This window comes from Mastacembelus armatus, chromosome 8 (assembly GCF_900324485.2).
Source record: "Mastacembelus armatus chromosome 8, fMasArm1.2, whole genome shotgun sequence".
Lineage (NCBI taxonomy): Eukaryota > Metazoa > Chordata > Actinopteri > Synbranchiformes > Mastacembelidae > Mastacembelus > Mastacembelus armatus.
Genome location: NC_046640.1, coordinates 11,555,051 through 11,575,416, shown reverse-complemented (window position 1 = coordinate 11,575,416; position 20,366 = coordinate 11,555,051). Strand labels below are relative to the sequence as shown.

At 40.6% G+C, this 20,366-nt stretch overlaps 3 protein-coding genes across 4 annotated transcripts; 1 reads left to right on the top strand and 2 right to left on the bottom strand.

Moving 5' to 3' along the window:
* Nucleotides 1–245: 245 nt before the first annotated feature.
* psmc3ip (PSMC3 interacting protein) lies at nt 246–5,131 on the bottom strand. The gene is made up of 8 exons (XM_026324720.1): nt 4,854–5,131; nt 4,377–4,477; nt 4,200–4,289; nt 3,980–4,091; nt 3,650–3,795; nt 1,708–1,761; nt 1,246–1,305; nt 246–1,146 (listed from the first exon to the last, which is right to left on the bottom strand). The coding sequence occupies exons 1-8, from the start codon at nt 4,870–4,872 to the stop codon at nt 1,090–1,092; spliced, it is 639 nt and encodes a 212-aa protein (XP_026180505.1). The 5' UTR covers nt 4,873–5,131; the 3' UTR covers nt 246–1,089.
* Nucleotides 5,132–5,245: 114 nt separating this feature from the next.
* Nucleotides 5,246–12,472, bottom strand: retreg3 (reticulophagy regulator family member 3). Of its 2 annotated transcripts, XM_026324717.1 has the most exons (10): nt 12,385–12,472; nt 11,918–12,175; nt 9,873–9,979; nt 9,458–9,488; nt 9,216–9,342; nt 8,911–8,995; nt 8,278–8,415; nt 8,032–8,114; nt 7,571–7,703; nt 5,246–7,490 (listed from the first exon to the last, which is right to left on the bottom strand). In XM_026324717.1, the coding sequence occupies exons 2-10, from the start codon at nt 12,145–12,147 to the stop codon at nt 6,943–6,945; spliced, it is 1,482 nt and encodes a 493-aa protein (XP_026180502.1). In that variant the 5' UTR covers nt 12,148–12,175; nt 12,385–12,472; the 3' UTR covers nt 5,246–6,942. The 2 variants fall into 2 exon arrangements, with proteins under 2 accessions (XP_026180502.1, XP_026180503.1); XM_026324718.2 differs by having other exon boundaries at nt 11,918–12,450.
* A 1,317-nt stretch (nt 12,473–13,789) lies between these two features.
* Nucleotides 13,790–20,267, top strand: tubg1 (tubulin, gamma 1). Its single transcript, XM_026326222.2, has 11 exons — nt 13,790–13,966; nt 14,221–14,333; nt 15,089–15,256; nt 15,347–15,415; nt 16,115–16,194; nt 16,291–16,417; nt 17,064–17,150; nt 17,583–17,732; nt 17,831–17,983; nt 18,062–18,223; nt 18,574–20,267. The coding sequence occupies exons 1-11, from the start codon at nt 13,918–13,920 to the stop codon at nt 18,769–18,771; spliced, it is 1,356 nt and encodes a 451-aa protein (XP_026182007.1). The 5' UTR covers nt 13,790–13,917; the 3' UTR covers nt 18,772–20,267.
* Nucleotides 20,268–20,366: the final 99 nt, after the last annotated feature.

The window sequence follows — 20,366 nt, the reverse complement described above, 5'->3', positions numbered from 1 at the left end:
ACTTGTCCATGCTGAATGAAAACAGTTTTTTTTTAAAAAATGAATGGCAGATATTTTCACTTTTGACAGTTTTTCTTAAACTTGCTTTAATCACAGGGAACTCAGTCTTGACTCTGTGTTGCTTCAAGTATTTTTTTTTTTTTGATAGCTGTTGTGTAATTGACATCCATACGCAGTGGCAGCTACATTAGACATACCTGTTAAATCTAACTCAATCCAGTACAACAGTTCAGACAAAAACTGTATTTTTTTTACTAAAACAGCACTGCTTTTTGCTGACACTGTCAGGGGTCTTAATGTAACTGTTTTTCATTGGGGTTGTTGTTTGCAGTGGTGTTGAACTGGACTACATTATACTGAGGTACTTCTAATTTTCTCTGCCCTGTTTTACACAAGGAGGAACAATATCAGAACATGTCAAACTAATGCAGTCTAGTAAATCAGCAGGACAATGATTCTGGTAAGAAATTAAATTAACACCTGACAGTGTCAACAAAACTTGAACTTTTTTTTTTTTTTTTTTATCTTTGCAGTGGTAAAATTTATGGTAAAGCTGAAATGACCAGAGTGTATATTACTATCCAAACAGTGATGTTAACCTATTTAAAAACAAATGTATTTAATGCTTTTTCTATTACATTTGCCCAAACTACAATGTGGAAATAAAGTGAGCAAGTCGACAATGGACAAGGACAAGTCATGGAGGTAGGCATCGATCCCCACCATGGAAGCCAGTGCAAGGGCAACTAACTAAACAACAACAAAGGATGTATATTTCACAAAGCTATAAGAAATCATTAGTTGACCTTTTCATTGTAGGCTCAGGATTGATTGCATGGATTGTCTGGAAGAATAAAAGTAGCATTGCCTGTGATGTCCCCTAGTGCTGTTCATAGGTGATACAGTGTTGAGCTATTTTGTATAAAAATACTTTTAAACAACTGGAAGTTGTTTTTCCTTGAACTTTTATTTAAGTGCACCATTTGAAAAGTAAGGCTACAGTTAGGTATGTGTATAATCTATCTTCTTAGCTAAGCACTGCAAAGCCTTACATTTATGAAGTGCATGTACAAGGATTTTCTTGTCCTGTCAAGTACTTGGAACAACCACCTTGCAGTCCTCATCAGTCTCCACTCCAACTTCATCCTGTAAGAGCAGCATAAGGTATGGTATTTAGAAATATTGTAGACAAAAACTCTGGCATTCAGACAAAAGTTTCAGATTTTATTAGATTTCTTAACTCACCAGAAACTCCTTTTTGCTCTTTGGATAGCCCTCCAGGATTGCATTAATCATGTCCGAGGCCTCACAGAAACAATGGACAATTAACTTCAGTTTAAAAGGAAACAAGTAATGTCTGTAAGCTAAAATAAGACCATTACTTAAAAGATTTTAACATTTACAATTCTATTATTACACTGTGGGTCAGAAAGAGGTACAGTTGCAAAACGTCATTCCTGTAAATATATTCCAAATATAAATTTAGGGTGACCACATTATTTTCTTAATCAGTCCATTTGTTTTTATGTTCAGTCATTTCACCAATAAAATATAAACAGGTATAATAACTATAACAAAAGGTGTTCACAGTTCCTCAGAGACTATAGTAATGTATGTAATGTATGTTTGTTTTCCCATCAGTCTAAAATTCTGAGATATTTAATATATTTTCATAAATCTTAATCTTTACAGTTGTTTATACTTTACCAATCTTTTCCTCTTTTTCCACTCTTTCACATAAACGTCCCGCTCTTTATAAACCTGCACATTAAAATATGAGTTACTGAGCAGCTAATGGGAAAAAAACATGATTTGCTCTAACTGGAAAACATACAGCGGGTAAAATAAGTATTAAACACGTCACCATTTTTCTCAGTATATATATTTCTAAAGGTGCTATTGACATGAAATTACTTAGTCTTGGTTTTAGTTAGTCTTAATTTTAGTTATATAGTTTTATAGCTGATAGCTGATAGCTGCTTAGCAACAGCTTTTTCAAGGATTTTAGAAATAAATGGTAGGTTGGATATTGGCCTATAATTAGCCAAGTCTCCTGGACCCTTTTTGAGGCGGGGTTTGATTACTGCAGTCTTAAAAGCCTGTGGTACGTAGCCTGATACTAGAGATACATTTACCAAGTCTAATAAAGATGAGCCAACTAATGACAGGGTGTCTTTAAGCAGTCTAGTCGGGATGGGGTCTAAGAGACATGACGATTTAGATGAAGCAACTGCTGTTGTGAATTCAAAGAGATCTATGGGAGAGAAGCAGCCTAAACATAACTGAGGTCTTACAGATGATTCAAGAGCTACTGTAGTAGAAAATTCATTTAGGGCAGCTACAGGAAGGATCTGATGAATTTTATCTCTAATAGTTGTGATTTTATTTGTAAAGAAAATCATAAATTCATCACTGATGAGAGCTAAGGGAACACTGGGATCAACAGAGCTGTGACTTTTTGTCAGACTGGCTACAGTGCTGAAAAGAAACCTAGGATTGTTCTTATTTTCCCCTATTAGTGATCAATAGTATGCAGTTGTGGCTTTACGGAGAGCTTTTTTTTAATATGTTAATAGACTCTTTTTCCAGGCTAGATAAAATTCTTTTAAATTTGTGGAACACCACTTCCTTTCCAGCCTCCGTGATGCCTGCTTTAAGGTATCAATATGTAAACTGTACCATGGAGCTAATCTCCTCTGATTCACTAACTTCTTTTTCAGAGGGGCCACAGTACCATTAAGAGTATCACACAGTGAGGCTACAGCACTGTCAACATGATCAATTTAGTAGGGTGTAGGATTGAGGCAGCTGCCCTCCACTATGTTGGCACATTCCATAGATGAATAGAATAAAGATGGAATAATTTTCTTAAATTTATTAACAGCACTGCCAGATACGGCTCTAAGGAAACTGCAGAGAGGCCTCTTAGACCGAGTCTCTTCGTCCCGGTCCCCACTCTGGATTGTCAAACTTCACATTAGCTAATAAACTCTGCCAGATTTCTCAAGATGAGAGCCACACCATCCAAAGTGGGAAGGATGAATGGAAAAATATACCAAGACATTCTTTATAAAAATCTGCTGCCATCTACCAGGATGATGAAAATGAAACGAGGGTGGACATTTCAGCAAAACAATGATCCCAAACACACAGCCAAGGAAACTCTCAATTGGTTTCAGAGAAAGAAAATCAAACTGCTAGAATTGCCCAGCCTGACTTGAATCTAATTGAAAATCTATGGAAAGAACTGAAGATCAGAGTTCACAGAAGAGGCCCAGGGAACCTTCAAGATTTGAAGACTGTTTGTGTGGAAGAATGGGCCAAATGACACCTGAGCAATGCATGTGACTAGTTTCTTCATACAGGAGGCATCTTGAAGCTGTCATTACCAACTAAGGCTTTTGTAGGAAGAATTAAATAAATTTCAATAAGTGCGTTCAATACTTTTTCCCTATGTCATTTCACATTATTATGCATAACTGAATTTATGGACATCTATGGTTTGATTTCCTTGCATGTGTGGATTGCATGGGTTGTTACCAACATCTAGTGAAGATTTCATGTCAATAGCACCTTTAGAGACATATTTACTGAGAAAAACGGTGACGTGTTCAATACTTATTTTACTCACATTAAATGTACACCCCACCTTCTCTTTCTCCTCTGGTGTGACGTGACTTGTGGCCGACTTTATCTTCTGCAGACGTGCTCTGTATCCAGAACACTCTTCTTTCAGCTGTTGGGTCTCTGATATCATTTCCTCTGTTGTTAAAGAGCTATTGAGCTCCTTCAGCTCTGCAATCAGACAGTTGTCACAAGGTTACCACACCATTCCCTTTTAAAGAAACTATGAGCATGTCCTCTGACGTCTACAGGAGCCTTAAGCAAAACAGCAGCATCCAGTGGCCTAACAGTGCAGCCATGAGATACAAAAGTCTTGGTAATGTGTAAGTTTGCAGAAATCAGCTTTGCACTCCACCTGCATCTAGCTGTCTGCAGCTCTGGGCGAGGGACTGCGCTTCTGCACTGAGCTCTGCAAGCTGACAATCCATTGCCTTCAAATCTGCATCACTCACATCTTTGAACTGAGCCTGTGAGGAGGGTTAGCAATCTATTTCAACTGAGACATACAAGATTATTCTAGTTAAATAAAAATGTGTCTATATGTTACTTTGAGTATTTCAGATGAACTGACTAACCTGATCAGCAAAATAAATCTTTTGCTTTCCGTATATTTTCTCCTTTATCTTGCCCTCTACAGCCAGCAGCTCCATGGCTTTAACCACTGCCTGATCAATCACAAATACACAATCGATCATTGATTGTAAGTTACACACACCGCATCGCCCTGTGGCCAACTTTAGCATTCACCTCACCGTTTTGCCCAGTCCATGTTGCTGCTGGAGATTACAAAAGACATCCTGGGCGCTGTACGGGCGGTTCTTCTCATTCAGATAGGCCAGGATAATGCTGGCACCTGTGGGTGACAGCGAGACAATCTTGATTATATGAGCAGACCCTGACTTCGATTTACTCGCTAACCAACAATACAGTTACATTTTATCCTCTGTAACACATGGCTTGTGTAACGTGTCTTAGCACATGTGTCACGCGGCATAGTTGGCATATTTCGAGAAACCACATCAAAACGTTTGAAAGTCCTGAGTTTAGCTAGCTAGCTTATTAGCATTGTTTATGTTTATGTTGCTAACGCTATCTGATAGCTTCTTCTTCTTGTTAGCTCGTGCTAAAAGTCAACATCTAACGACTTCGTTCGCACGATAAGACTGTCAGAGACGCCTGTTTACTTGCTACAGTCCAAACACTCTGCCATAAAGTGACTTTTAACTCACCGTTATCTTTTTTACTCATTTTTCTTGAACATCCACTCCCGGATTAGCTTTCCAAACCCGAATTTCGCGCGAATCCTGCGTCAGAGAAAAGATCGTTTATGCATTAAGATGAATCACGCCGGAGGAAGTTCCTCTTCTGGTCGACGACAGTGCACTATCAAAGCCATGCTCGGTGTGACCACCTGTTGTCTTTAAAATAAGAAGGTAGTTATCTATCATGCTGCAGAATAAATATTTGTCTGATCCGATGTCTCCTTGATGACATTATTTACTGATATTTATTTTAGAAAAAACTAAAATTAATATAATCTACATAACAACAGATATACACAGTTCTATAAAAATTTACCAAGTTCAGCATGAGAGAAAAAAAACAATGGCCTCACAGGTACTCTTTATTGTAAACATTTTATTCAATATGATTTGCACATCAAAACATATCAAAACCAGTTATTGAAAAGAAAAAAAAAACACTACTTTCCACATGAAATTATGAAACTACAGATTGTTCATACTGATGAATTGACTGTGCGGAGCAGCAATGAACATTCTTGTTAACTGAGGTGGTCAAACTAAATCAAATAATCTGATAGTAACAACTTCTCCTCTCTACACAAAATCCCACACCCTTTCTACACCTCCTTGAGTGTGGCTCTAGCAGTTTTTTTCTACTGTCCTAATCTTTTGCAGTTATTATTTTCTTCTCAAAATAATTAAAGAAAGCAATATCCATGTCTAACAACCTCAGAACAGACTGATAAATAAAATTCAATAGCTCTCATCTGTGGCTCATTTGAGTTTGAAGTGCCATTTCCACTGCAAAATTCAGACATAATAACAATTTGTGTAAAAAGAAAAAGGGGTGACTTACACAGAAAATCCACTTTTAACCTTTAAATACTAAAAGTAGGACGTAAGAATAATGCTCAGTACTATAGCCAGTTTTGATGTAAACATTCCCCATTATTAGATCAAGGACTTGAAAATTAACTGATTTTTTTAAAAAAAACATTCAATATGACCCAAAGGGAGAGACGATTTGATTTAAAGAAATCTTTTTAAATATTACATCTGAAAAACACACAGAGCTGAGGGCTTATTCAAGGTCTTAAACATGGACACAATATGTTCTTGAGCTGTATGAAAAAGTAGGAAAATGACAAATATTCTAAATAGGAAAAAATAAAAATCTTACCCTGGGACATGTGTTCATAACTACATATACAACAAACATAACATCAAGTGCTCCTCTAGGTCAGACATCCGACAATAACTATAACCTATAATTTGGCATTCTTTAAAACAAATAAGCTCCCCAAAATGTATGATGATGCGTTCATATGTTGGACAGCAAAAAAGGAAAAGATGTCCACACAAAAAGCAAATGAAACTTTTTTTCTATATACTATTTACCTTCATCACAGAAGATAATCCCCCTCTAGATCATCAATTGTTGTGTTAAAAAATGTAAATATCTGTGCCATCAAATAAATAGTCTTGTAAATCATTTTACCAGTATGTTATTTCAATGGACATCAGAGCACTAATAAGAGCAATAACACAAACTGATGATTCCTTGCCAAAATGAAATGGGAACAAAAGGTTTCCAATTAATTAATTGCAAGAAATGATTAAAACATGGCTCAGCTCAACAGGAATGTCATATTTGGTCCCATGTTAAATAGCCCTGTATGTTTAGACCTTGTGGTGCAAAAGATTTCATGGGCACTGTTGATCTTCATTTATACTCACTAACCAGTGTCCTTGTAACCCTATGGTTAGTTCAAGTTACAAGACTGCAATGAGGCTCAATGATGCTGGTTTATTTTATTTCTGAATGTGTCTCATTTTTGTCTCTGCATTTCCTATTGCTCAGCCTACAAATAAAAGTTTTCTGGATGATCAGGATTTAAAAGTGGGAGAGAAAGTGTTTGAAAAGATTTAAGATTTAGAAAAAAAAAAAAAGACATCACAGTGATGCCAATCAAAAGCAGGGCTGCTGGATCCTAAATCATCTTTCACAACACATTCACAACCTGTCATGTGTGCACACACACACACACACACACACACACACACCTTACTGACCTTACTGTGGTTTACCCAGCAGGCCAGATAAGAAGTTAGACGCCTGGCTCTCTCCCTGTCCAGTACCCCGACCTCCTCCGAGGGGATCCAGCTGGTTCAGTTCAGACTGATCCAGCATTTCAAAGTCCTCTCCATCCAAGTCTGTGTCCAGCTCAGAACTGGACTGCTTTCGATAGCTTCGGTGGGCTCCAACGTTGGGAGGGCCTTCTCTATGATGGGAAGCAAGAGGACGATGCTGCAAGGCCCCAGCCAGTGCTGCCTGGATCATGTTGTTGGCAATGACTCCGGCTAATTCTCCAGTGAAATCAGAGGCAGGTGGCAGGCCGCTGAGAGAAATTTCTGCATCCAAATCTTCCTGGTCAGAGTCTAAATGAGCATCAACATCCAACACTGAAGCCCGGTGACTAGCTAGCCCGGACAGACCCAGACTAGGTAGCCCAATGCTAGTGTCGTCATCGTCATCCATCAGAGTGGCATCAGGGTTTATGGAGGGGAAGTCAGGGAGGTCTTGAGCAAAAGATTCTTCTGCATCGCTGTGTCTGTCAAGATCTAAACAAAATGAAGACAGAAACAAGGTCATAGGGAAGAACAAACCAGAAAATAATGAAAAACACAACATCCGCCCTTACCCTCAGAACCCTCTGTAAGTGGGGTCTGACCACGTGATAGGTTAAATGTTCCATTATCAGTGTAGGACACCTCAGCATCAGAGTGCTCCGAGTCAGTCAGTGCAAGCTCCTTTGCAACAACAGCATCATCAAACTAGAGGAGAAATCAGATTAAAAGTTGAAATATTTTCCCTATAAACATTATTTTAGATGCAAGTCAACCTCTGGCATGCAAATTCTCCTTCGCACAGTTACTTTCTCTTTCTCTAACTCTCGTGTCTTCTGCAGGTGTCACCTCACACACACATTAAGACATGACACACACACACACACCACAATGTGAAGTTCATTGAACCTCATCAGAAAGTGGCAGCAGATGTGTTACTGTATCACTGTGCTGAAATACTAAGTCAGGTACGTATTGAGTGTTTTATTTGTGTCACACAATGTCTGCACATTGAAAGAAAATTGAATGGACTTACTGTTGGGCAGAAAGCAGCCAACTCCTCCTCCTCACTGTCACTGGCTTCAGCTGAGGCTGGCCCATGGATAGATCTCCGCAGGACTGCACAGCAGAATGACAACAAAAGATTATTACTGTGGTAAAAGTCATGTTGAGATGGAGGAGGGAGAGCTACCACTAATTCATATTCAGTTTATAGTTATAAACGGAAAGAAGCATCTCTTGAAAATTTGAAATTATTTGCATTGATACAAAATGAACTTACATTGATTGTCAATGGGCTTTGACATCATATATCCATAAATGCTGAAGTCCAGCCTCTGCAGGACTGGTTCCAGCCTTACAGACATATGCTTAAAACACCTGTGATAGGCTGCCAGAGGTGTCAGGAGAGTAGCTAGCACTAGAAGACAAAGGACAAAAATATTGATCATTATGTTATTTGGTGTATTTGATAAGAAAAGCAAAGCTGTGTACATTTGTTTACTGTATAAATACCCATAAGCCCATGTTAGCATTAGCAGAGGCATAGACAGAGAAGCAGAGGGAGCAAAGGGGGGGTGACATGTAGACTGCAAGCTGCTGTGGACTGCTTCAGACGTCAGAGCACAGGGCCTTGGCTCTCCAGTCTGCATTGGTTGCAGGATAGGAGATTAGCCCGGTCTCTGCATGACCTCCTTAGCATTCTGCCTGGCTGCCTTCCACCCTTCATTCCTACCTTGTGTGTCTCATCCTGGCTTTAATCACCTCACGGACCTGGCCCTGGTACTGGGCCCCAGAGGTCTGGTTTCACCATGCATGCATTTTTAAAAGGATCAGTCGAGCTAAGTTTCCCTGCCAACTTTTTTCTCATGAAGGAGCTGGGATCTGCAGAGTGGGTCACATGGATCAAACTCACCAGCAGAGTAGGACAGCACCAATCCAGGAATGTAGCGTCCAACCACAGCCAAATAGGTGAACACTACACAAGTCAGGATGCAAAACTGACAAAGCAACAAAACACACAAGGACTTAAGCCAGTTACCAATTTGCAGACTCATGACAACTGAAATAGGAAAATTGATCCTAAGTATATGATTTGAAATGTCAGTTTCCATATCTTAACCAGATGCTGTGATACAATACAACACAATGACTTATGACTTATAGACTTATGTTTTCTGGGTATTATCATTTTTTACCAATATTCTGCATGCTCCTCACCTTGCCAGGATTTTGTCGTTTATACTGCAACACACTGGAGCTGAGGACTGCTCCACTGACCCAGGCCTCAGCAATGTGGTGGCACAGTTCAGGCACGCTGAGGATGCCAGGCTGCACCAGACCCCAGCTACAAAAACAGACAGTATTATGAACACTTTTAACCACCTTCGTATTATATCATTAATGTCAGAATACTGACTGGTGATTATAGTCAACACAAAACTGTGGCTAAAGCAACAAACCTCTCATTTTCTGATTCATCCAGCTTTCGGACTGTGGAGACAGAACATCACTTTTTAAAAATATTTATATTTATTATATTGCTCATCAATATTTTATATTAAAATAAATAAAGTGTACAATATATTAAAGTAGTGGATCTTATAACGCACATATTGCAATTTCTTCTAAAGTTCATTTCTACTAGTTCAAATACTCAGGACTATGTACAGAAATATGGAATAAATGTTCAAAAGCAGTTATGGGAGGTGAACTGTTACAGGTGTAATACAAATCCCTTTCACCACACACAAGTCCAGAGTGCAGTGCTGCTAAATGACATTTGTTGCAATCGCAGAAAACTGGGAATGATCTAAAGTACAATTAATAAAGGACTGCTACAGCATTTAGAGAAATCTAAAAAACAGCCTGTAGCACCTTTAATCTGTGGCCAGATCTTCTTTTTCCAGGTATCAAGACAGACAACCACAGCAAGACTAGAAGCCAGCAGAAACAGCAGGCGCAATGAAGTCAGGGCGAAGAACCTAGATCGTGATAAAACAGGAAAAACACATGAACACAGTACATCCTGTGTCTGTTATCCCAGGACTAAACACTAAATAAGTTATGTAACAAATAAATATATAACATGTAATATATAACATAAAAAAACACTTGAGTGATGACCTATGATGTCAGTCAGAGCTAGGAAAAGAAGTCAGCCCACCCTCTGATATCTTACACCCATTTGAACCAAGAAAGATTAGATAAGATCATTATACTTTCTTCTTGAAAACTGAAGGAGCTGCTGTAAAATAAATAGATTATATCCACTAATAACAGAAAAGCTACTGGCTCTACATTTCTATTGTGATATCACAGGTGTTGTTACAGGTGTTTTTCATCTTTGTCCACTTTTACAGCACTTGAGCCCCCACCCAGTCTAGCTCCACTTTCAGATCACAAGACTTTCCTGACCACAACAGCAACACAGGACTTTGCCAATCAGCAGTTACAGATTAACCTAAAAAATAATATGTTGGCAGAACAAATTATTTTAGCATTTCAGGGACCAGTAAAATTAGTAGCACACTTAGGAAAAAAAAAAAAGCAAAGATAAGAGAAATCATTGTGCACTAAACCTGGCCCTGTATATGAACACAGCGGTGTTACTAAATACTACAAAAACAATAGATTTAATGCATCAGCAACTGCTTTAACTTTTTAAAGATGTTGTCCGTGCTGTAGTGGAATCAGATTTTTCTTATCGCGTGCTCCTGTATGTTTATGAATGTACGTTTCAGAATGAAAATCAGGACATCCTCAGTGGCCTACTACCTGAGAAGCTGCCCATGTTAGCTCTCTATCTCTGTGAGATTTATCGTAATCAGTCAGTTCAAGCATTAGTATGGGTTGTGAATGCATCTCTTTGGGCAGAAATTAACACGCACCACTGAGTGTGTGCTGAAGCACAAAGAAAAAGGGACTTGGGACAAACAGCCTGACATGCCCAGTGCTCTAATCGAATAAACTGTGAATATTTGAGCTCCACAAGCAGGCTGGCCAGGCCAGATTTCAGTCTCTGAGTCCCAGGTCAGTGATTCCAACCCTACAACAATATTATGGTGACCTCGATTAGTCTAAACATGCCCCAGACCTCCTTTTTCTCCTATTGTTTATTAATGTTTAACAAGGGATTTAAAGTTTAGGTCTGGTCTGATGTTATGACTGAGTGAAAGTAATTATCAGTACAGTTTTGAAGTATTATACTTAAAATATTGAGGTACTTGTGCTTTACTTAAGCATTTTAATTTCATGCTACTTTATAGCTGTCGGCCAATGCATTTCAAATGATAATAATGTACTTTTACATTTCATTACCTTTCCTTTACAGCCACAGTTGATAGTTACATTTCAGATTAAGACTTTATACACAAACAGGAGCATCTTATAGCATGTGATGCATTGATATAGATTAAAACTAGCAAAACAGTGTTGCTTGTGCCAAACACACCAGTATGAATGGTGGCATTTTGCATTTAGTATTTTTGAGACTTTAAACAACCCAATACAGATATATTTCTACATACTTAAAAAACTTCCCCTTCAGCGTTTTGACATCTTAACAAAAACATCCTAATATGTCTTCCATCACTTATAAACCTGATATAAATACCTCACTATTCACTGACATGTCTTTTATACCTGATGTCACTGACTGACACAGACCCACACAACACTGGCACCAACAAAGAAAAGTGGATAATCCACGACACTGTTTTCAAGATTAAGAAACCTTAGAGCTACAAGTGCCTGCTGAGAGTCTATAAATAGTCCCACCAGCCAGGCCACCTGTCTTATCTTCAACTGACAGGTGTTTGTATTGTGCATCAGCCGTTTTCAGTCACTACCAAACAGTGTCTGTGTTGCCACAATGAAAGTTTACCACCCAAAACCACAGACTAACATTATCCGAGACTCACCAGAACACGACGTTGACCACAGTGTAGAGAAGCAAGCAATGAAGGGGTCTCTCCCACACCAGGACGGACTGTAGGTAGGTCAGGACGGGCTCGTAGGGCCCTAACCTGGACTGAAGAGCCGCTTTGACAGCCCGGACCTGTGCGTCTCTCTCGGTGGAGCAGACACCAGACCCCTGCTGGTCACAGCCATCCCCCGTGGATGCGTCTTCCATTGCCCCAGGGAGCAGCATCCTAGCATCTACCGTGGATGAACCGAGCCTGTAAAAACACGTTAGAGAGCTGAGTGGAAACAGGTCAAGAGGGACGTGAAGAGCCGCTCACAACATCCGATAACACGTCTACGTTATGCTAACGGCCGGACATTGCCAGCTCGGTCGTCGTGTTGGCGCCTAGCTAACAATAAACATGAGTACATTACACGTCATTAAAGCCACCGTGGACATGTTTTCAAAGAGGGTGTCACCTACTATTTTCTCATCTTTACAGAAACATAACAGCTAGCGCTTTCCTCGGGAAGTGACAATATGGCGCAACCTGTTTTTCTGATACGTCCTCAGCGGCCAATCAGAATCCGCACGGGCCCTGCGTCATGCCGCGTTCAAGTGCAACAGGAGTAATTTAATGGTTTGTTTTGAAGAACTTCACCGACGTCTTTTTAGTTTACATGTTTGAGTGTACTTTTTCCATTTTTTTTTCAAAATGTCTGTGAAGATTCTCAGTCGTCCAGGGGAAGTTTTATCTAGAGGTTGAGTCACGAAGCCAAATGAAGTTGTAAAAGTATGTTTTATTGGTACCAAATAATACAGGTTTCAAAATTCACGGCTGTGAGTTTACACTGCCCCGCGGTGGTTTACTTTGTGTAACTACATCATGTTGAGTTTTCATTTTATTTCGGTCGAATTAACCGGAAGTAACAATACGCTGTCATGTCTAACTTGCCCAATTGTGCAGCGGTGTAGTTACTCATTGTGTCCACTGGAGGGCAATACAATTTATTTTTCAATGGTCGAAAACAACGCATGAGTTGACCACAATTGAAACAGAGCATGTTAAAACATGGAAAAGACTATTTCTTCTGATTCTCACTTTAACTATATATATGTTTTCAGTAACGTGTGATTTACATTTCTATTACATGCTGCTCATAGTTCATAGGAGATCTAGACTGTGAAATAATAACATTAATAGATTACTATAGTATGATTATTAATAGTTGAATTAATATCTATTTACTCTATTTGCTATTATTGTGGGCAGCATGGTGGCTGAGTGGTTAGCACTGTTACCTCACAGCAAGAAGGTCGTGGGTTCGCATCCCGGCCTTTCTGTGTGGAGTTTGCATGTTCTCCCTGTGCTTGCGTGGGTTTACTCCGGGTACTCCGGTTTCCTCCCACAGTCCAAAAACATGCATGTCAGGTTGATTGGTGACTCTAAAATTGCCCGTAGGAGTGAGTGTGAGTGTGTGAGGTTGTCTGTCTTTGTGTGTCTATATGTGGCCCTGCGACAGACTGGTGACCTGTCTAGGGTGTACCCCTGCCTTCCACCCGAGAGAGAGCTGGGATAGGCTCCAGCGGATCCCCGTGACCCTGAACAGGAAAAGCGGGTATAGAAGATGGATGGATGGATGGATGGATGGTATTATTGTATGTGTATGTAATATTTTTATTTTAACTTTACTTTTGTTCTTTTGTGCAGTTATCCACCATGGCCACTAGAGGGCAAAAAACATTGACTCTATAAGTGTCAAGTGAAAATAGTAACATGTTAACACTTCCGGTATAGTCCTTCAAAATAAAACTCTTGATCGTGCACACTCCGCCCCAGCCGGTGGCGGTGTGTAACATTATATTGACTCAAGCAGAAGAAGAAGAAGTGCGTTTGGAGCGTCACCAAGCGGGAAGGAGCGGGCTGCTGCTGCTGCTGGAGGAGAAGAAGCATCGAGCAGCGGTCTGGTCTGTTTGTCTTGTTTTATTTAGCTGGCAGGCAGCTGAAGACCGAACATGCCGCGGGAAATAATAACACTTCAGCTGGGACAATGTGGAAACCAAAGTACGTGGAAGACAGTTGAAGTGAGCTAGCTAAGACGAGCTGTCAGGCTTTACTGCTGTGTAACGACGTTAGCTCGGTGCTAATAGTGAGATCAGATATCTATAAACACCTACAGCGACATATAGCAGGTTCTAACATAGAGTTAACGCTGGGGTCATGGTGATCAGTGTGTTTAGTGTGTGTGAGTGAAACCAGTAGGATCATTGGTGATCTGATGTTAACACTGTGCCTCCTGCTTCTCTCTGTGTCTGCAGTCGGTTTTGAGTTTTGGAAGCAGCTGTGTGCAGAACATGGCATCAGCCCAGAGGGGATTGTTGAAGAGTTTGCGACCGAAGGGACCGACAGGAAGGATGTGTTCTTCTACCAGGTACCTGCAGCAGCTTCACTCTGCTGGACTGGATCCTGCTCTCTCCCCTTGTCTCCATCACTGTCCTCTCTAATACTTTGTGTTGTCCCCCAATAGTAAACGTAACATCCAGTCACCAAATCTAGAAACTCATAAGCAGTATGAAATGATCCATATTGATTTATAACATTATTCTGATAGATTATTGGGTTTTTATGAGCAATATAGTCCGATAGAGTCATTTTGACCTCACTTTCTCATCTGAACCTGATGTTTTTCTTTGAAAAAACAAAACATGTCCATCCATGGAAGAACAGATTTCCAGTTTTTGGGGGTTTGCCCAATGCCTGGACTCACTGTACATAAATATGTCAATCCATCGGTACCTCTGTCTTCTTCTACATTGCCTTTACATGTGTGGCAGATTACAAAACAAGTTCACAAAATTAAAGTGCTTGTGGAATCTGACATTAGTTAATAATAGGCCTAATGATTAACAATTATCTTTATTTATCTTTAAGGACGCTGAGATGAAATTTAGCTTGAGCATGCCTAAAAAGGGTCTAAAATTGCCCCTGTTCTGCACATACCACATAAACCCAGTTTCTATTGATGCCTATGTGCAGCTGTGGTGCAACAACAGCCTGGTTTTTACCACCAGTAGATGGCGTGATTGTTGCATAAACTGGAAGAGTCTGGTCCCTGTAATGGGTGCATCAGTCTGCAGGCTGTGCAGTTTTACTAGGTAACTCCTGGTTGTTGGTAAAACTCCACAGGCTGACGACGAACACTACATCCCCCGTGCAGTCCTCCTGGACCTGGAGCCGAGGGTGATCCACTCCATCCTCAACTCCCCTTATGCCAACCTGTACAACCCAGAGAACATCTACCTGTCTGAGCATGGTGGAGGTGCTGGGAACAACTGGGCGAGCGGATATTCACAGGTGATCACTGGAAATCACATCATTCTTTAACCCCATATCATTCTTATGCAAATAAGGACATAAAACAAGAAAGCATCTCTTCCCCCACAGGGCAAAAAAATCCAGGAAGACATCTTTGACATAATCGACCGGGAGGCAGATGGCAGTGACAGTTTGGAGGCAAGTTTCTCATTTTTCCACAGAGCGACTGTCCTGGGGGAAGGGGCACGATTGAAGCTGTGGCTGTGTGGAAGGCCTGGGCCTGATTGTTCCATTTACAGTCTCAATGGCATTGCAATAGTTGATTGTACCTAAACATGACTTCTATTTGTCTCTGAGGCAAATTCTTGTTCAAATGGTACCAGTGCCAGACATTTTAAAGCCAGAAAAGCCTCACTATTATTCTTAGCCCTTTTTCTTTTTTTTTTTCTCCTGGTGAACTTTCTTCAGCTGCCAGGCTCCAATAAAATAACACCCACATTTCCCCTCTAAGGTCTGCAATTTCTGTAACTCATTCACATTATGACCCCACATTATTATTTAGTGTGCACTCGAATGTGCATTGGATAGGAAGGTGGGCTGAGCTGCCGTGAGCGTGTGTATGTTGGCAGGGTGTGGCGTGTAGAATGTCTGGTGATAATAGCCGGGCGAGTGTAGAAGGCAGGTATTACAGGGGGGTGAGGGAGCCCATTTGTGAGGTGGGGCTGCACACCCAATTCATGTAACTGCTAGGGGAAGAGAGGCATTTGGTCACCCACACACACACATACACAGGGCTTTCTGCATCACTGGAGTTTACAGTAAGCTCTACACACACGTGGCACATGCTGTGGCTGTAAATTTGAACTGCAGGTAATGACTGACCTTTTGTCTCTGCAGGGATTTGTCCTGTGTCATTCCATTGCTGGGGGCACGGGCTCGGGGCTGGGATCCTACCTACTGGAGAAACTCAATGACAGGTCTGCAAAAAGTGATTTATTTATAAGCTTGAAACATGACGTACTTCATCAACTCTGTAATCTGGTGTTTGTGAATAATATGCGTTTCTGATCCAGGTACCCAAAGAAGCTGGTGCAGACTTATTCTGTTTTCCCGAACCAGGATGAGATGAGTGATGTGGTCGTTCAGCCCTACAACTCGCTGCTCACGCTGAAGAGGCTCACCCAGAACGCAGACTGTGTGGTGAGCAGGATGTGGATGTTTAATATTGATTACAGGCGATTAAAGGAATACTCCGCTCAAATAAAATGACTTTTACAAAAGTTCATGGTGTCTCTGACCATGTTACACTTTAAAGCTTATTATCAGTTCTATATGTGCTGGTTTAAAGTGTAAAACTATCTAACAGATGTAGTTTCATGTTCTGGGGCTACTGCATTGCCTGTATAGCAGACTAATAAAAATGCTGCACAGGCACAGCAGTGAGGCATCACAAATCAAACGTATTAGATCTCAGTCTTAAATTGGTGATTGTATTAGTCTGAGATGCTCCAACAGTCTAACGGTGTTTCCTTTCTAATACCCCCCCCCCCCCGCTTATTAAATTAGCTGGAAAGCAACTAGAATCTTCCCAAGAACTGGTCCCCCTGTTGCAAATATACAGTGTGTCTTTTATGTTCAGCTCTCCTAACAACAGCACACTGTTTGCTTCTTAAGAGGTTCCTCGACTGCGTCATTCTTCCAATACCCTCTCTCTTTAACTCTGGAGTAGTGTATTCACTTTCACTTTGCATTTTTGCTGGAGGGAGTCTCTTCCTCCAGTTTTCCCTTCATTTGTCTAATAATTGCCCTCTTGGTGTGTGTATGTGTGTGTATTTTCGTGTATCAGGTGGTGTTGGATAACACAGCTCTGAATCGCATTGCTACAGACAGACTTCATATCCAGAATCCCTCGTTCTCACAGATCAATCAGCTGGTGAGTGAGACTCCTCCGAATCTATTCTTTGCTCACCCGTCACCAGGTCACAGTCTGCAGCCGACCTGAGTGTACAAGATACGTCGCTCACTGCAGGAAATTAAAAAAAAAAAAAAAAGATTCACAGACTAGTTTGGTGAGTCAGTTGCACGTCGGACTGGATTTAAGCTTTCTGAGAAATGAGCTGCACGTGGCCGCACTTTCCAATTAGTATGTTAACTTGTTCGACAGGAGCCGCACACACGCAGATTGTGAATTTAGGCTAAATTCCTTTTAGGAACGAGGTGATGTAGCCAACAAGTAAAATCTCAGCCCCCCAGTCAGTCTCTTTGTACATATTGTAATAGAAGTTTCCCTGATCTGGACATTACACACATCGAACAAAAACAAAAATCTGTGAAGATCTGTGTCTGACTGAACCTTCATACTCAGGTTTCCACCATCATGTCTGCAAGCACAACCACCCTGCGCTACCCGGGCTACATGAACAACGACCTTATTGGTCTGATCGCGTCCCTGATCCCCACACCCCGCCTCCACTTCCTTATGACTGGATACACACCTCTCACTACTGACCAGTCGGTGAGTTTTGTCGTTTTGTGGTAGAAAGCAAGGTTGGCCCAAAAAAAAAAAAAAAAAAGATGATACTAATTGTCGCCAAACATTGAAATGTGCGTCAGGTTGCTAGCGTAAGGAAAACCACAGTGCTGGATGTGATGAGGAGGCTTCTACAACCCAAGAATGTGATGGTGTCCACGGGAAGAGAAAGGCAGCCGAGCCACTGCTACATCGCCATCCTCAACATCATCCAGGGAGAGGTCGACCCTACGCAGGTGTGTATCTGTATTAATTCCAAATTCCCTAATACGTTTGGAGATTGCTCGGACTGATTTCGAATGACACAACTGTAGGTGCATAAAAGCCTCCAGAGAATCCGAGAACGCAAACTGGCCAGTTTCATTCCGTGGGGTCCCGCCAGCATCCAGGTGGCTCTGTCCAGAAGGTCCCCGTATCTGCCCTCAGCCCACAGAGTCAGCGGCCTGATGATGGCCAACCATACAAGTATCTCCTCTGTAAGTGCTCATCTCCGCCTGTTCATCTCCATTCACCTTCACTGTGTATTTATACAGCAGAGCCTCGTGTCCATGTTTGTCCTGAGTCAATGCTTTGTCCTAAAAGAAGTTGAGCCACCACAGCAGTAATTCTAGGGGGGATCCACAAAAATTAGGTTTTGCTGGAATTTGGATTTTCTCATCATTTTAGGTCTTAGCTTTAAGCAAAGGGAAATTCCAGTGAAGTCACATTCCTGTTCTGTAACAGAGAAGTAAAAAACAAAACAGAAAGTGCGGAGGTTTTAAAGAAATCAGAACAACAACCAGAAACGTATCCCCTTTAGTTAGTTTTACTTTTGATGTCCCCACAGCTGTTTGAGAGGACGTGCCGGCAGTATGACAAACTGCGTAAGCGCGAGGCCTTCCTGGAGCAGTTCCGCAAAGAGGACATTTTCAAGGACAACTTTGATGAGCTGGACAACTCTCGCGAAGTGGTCCAGCAGCTGGTAGATGAGTACAGTGCAGCCACGCGGCCTGACTATATTTCCTGGGGCACGCAAGAACAGTGAACAGACTTTTCTCGTCCTGTATCACCACTTAAACTCAGTCAGCATACATACTTAGCTACATTACCCTAACACAATTAATGTCCCTTATTCTATATCCATTTTTTCTACACATAGGTGTCCAAAAAAGTATTTGGCTATAACTGCTTCTCTGAAAAAATATTTATTGAGGTTTTTTTTTTTTTTTTTTTGAGTAGTATGGTATAGTAGTGTTTGTGTCTCAAAGCTGAAAGGAGGCCCAGGGATGAGTGTTCAAACCCACTGTCATTATTTTAACCAAAAAATAAAATGGTAACTTCTCAGATCCTTCATTTAATAGTCCAGTGCTGGGAAAGTGAGATGAGTTCATCCTTTCAGGTTTGAGTAACACTTTATTTTACATGTCTGTTAGTTTGTTATTTTGTTTTTTTTTTTTAAACTTTCCTGGAAAGGGCTGTGAAGTTTGGATCAAATTAGAAGAAAAATAGAAACGGTTCTGGGATTTATTTTAGTGGGTTTGATAATTGATATTATTGAATTTCCTTGAAAGAAACTCGAGTGAATATTTATAAAATTTATGCTGTGAAGATGTTTTGGCTTCAGAGCACCACATCCACTGCAGTTCCACATGCAGCAGCTTGTTAGATCTGATAAGGGTCAGATTTTGAGGTTTTGTCAATTGTCACAAACAGCAGGTGTGCTGATTGCCAACATGTGTAGCTCACCTGCTGTTTTCTGAATTAAATCTCAACGTTGTGCTAACGTTCAGAAAGACATAACTGGAAGTGGAATAGTTGATCACTCTGCTTTACCTGGAATTAGTACCAAATTAAATGTTTATTTCTGGGAAAATCACTTGGAAATAAACTGCAATTTACAGATGCGTAAAATAAAATGCCCTCCAAGGTTGTGCAGGAAAAAAAAAAAAAGTGTCTGGCCTGTTAAAAGAAATCAATAATATTTTTTCCCACTTTTCCTAAACTCTGTTTTCCCTCTCTGTAGCCTGTTTCTTTGCTGTTTACAGCAATGTTGCCTTGTTTAGGTCTATTTTTATACAGTACTTTAGTTTTTCTGCAGGTAATTTAATGCAAAATGTCCACAGCCTACATAATGAATGCCTTTAATAATGGAATTGACATTAGCACTGCATGATGGTAAAAAGGTTCTTATTTGCCAGACATTTCTGACACGGTGCTTTGTACCGTTTGTCTGCTGCTGATACACGTTGCTTATTTGTTACCACAGTACATGACCAACAAGAATGTCAAGTTAAAGTTGGGCTTCAGCCAAAACATACCTGTTATATAAACTGCATTGACATGTTGACAGCATTTGTCACCAACGATAAAACGAAACAGTTTGCACAGATGAACAAGGTTGGATCTCTTTCAAACACCTCATCTCTACGCTTGTAGATATACTTTAAAGAACAGCTGGTTCTCTATTGTCTGAATGAATATAATGTTCCGTGTTGCTTTGCTTGTTGGACCTGAAATTACGATTAAACGCAGTTTCTATTATTTTGTATTTTCCCCTTTCTTTCCAGTGGAATCTGGAGACACACTTTGCTTTCCTGCAAACGGATGAAACATTTTGTCCTTCACCTGGAACCGCTGTGT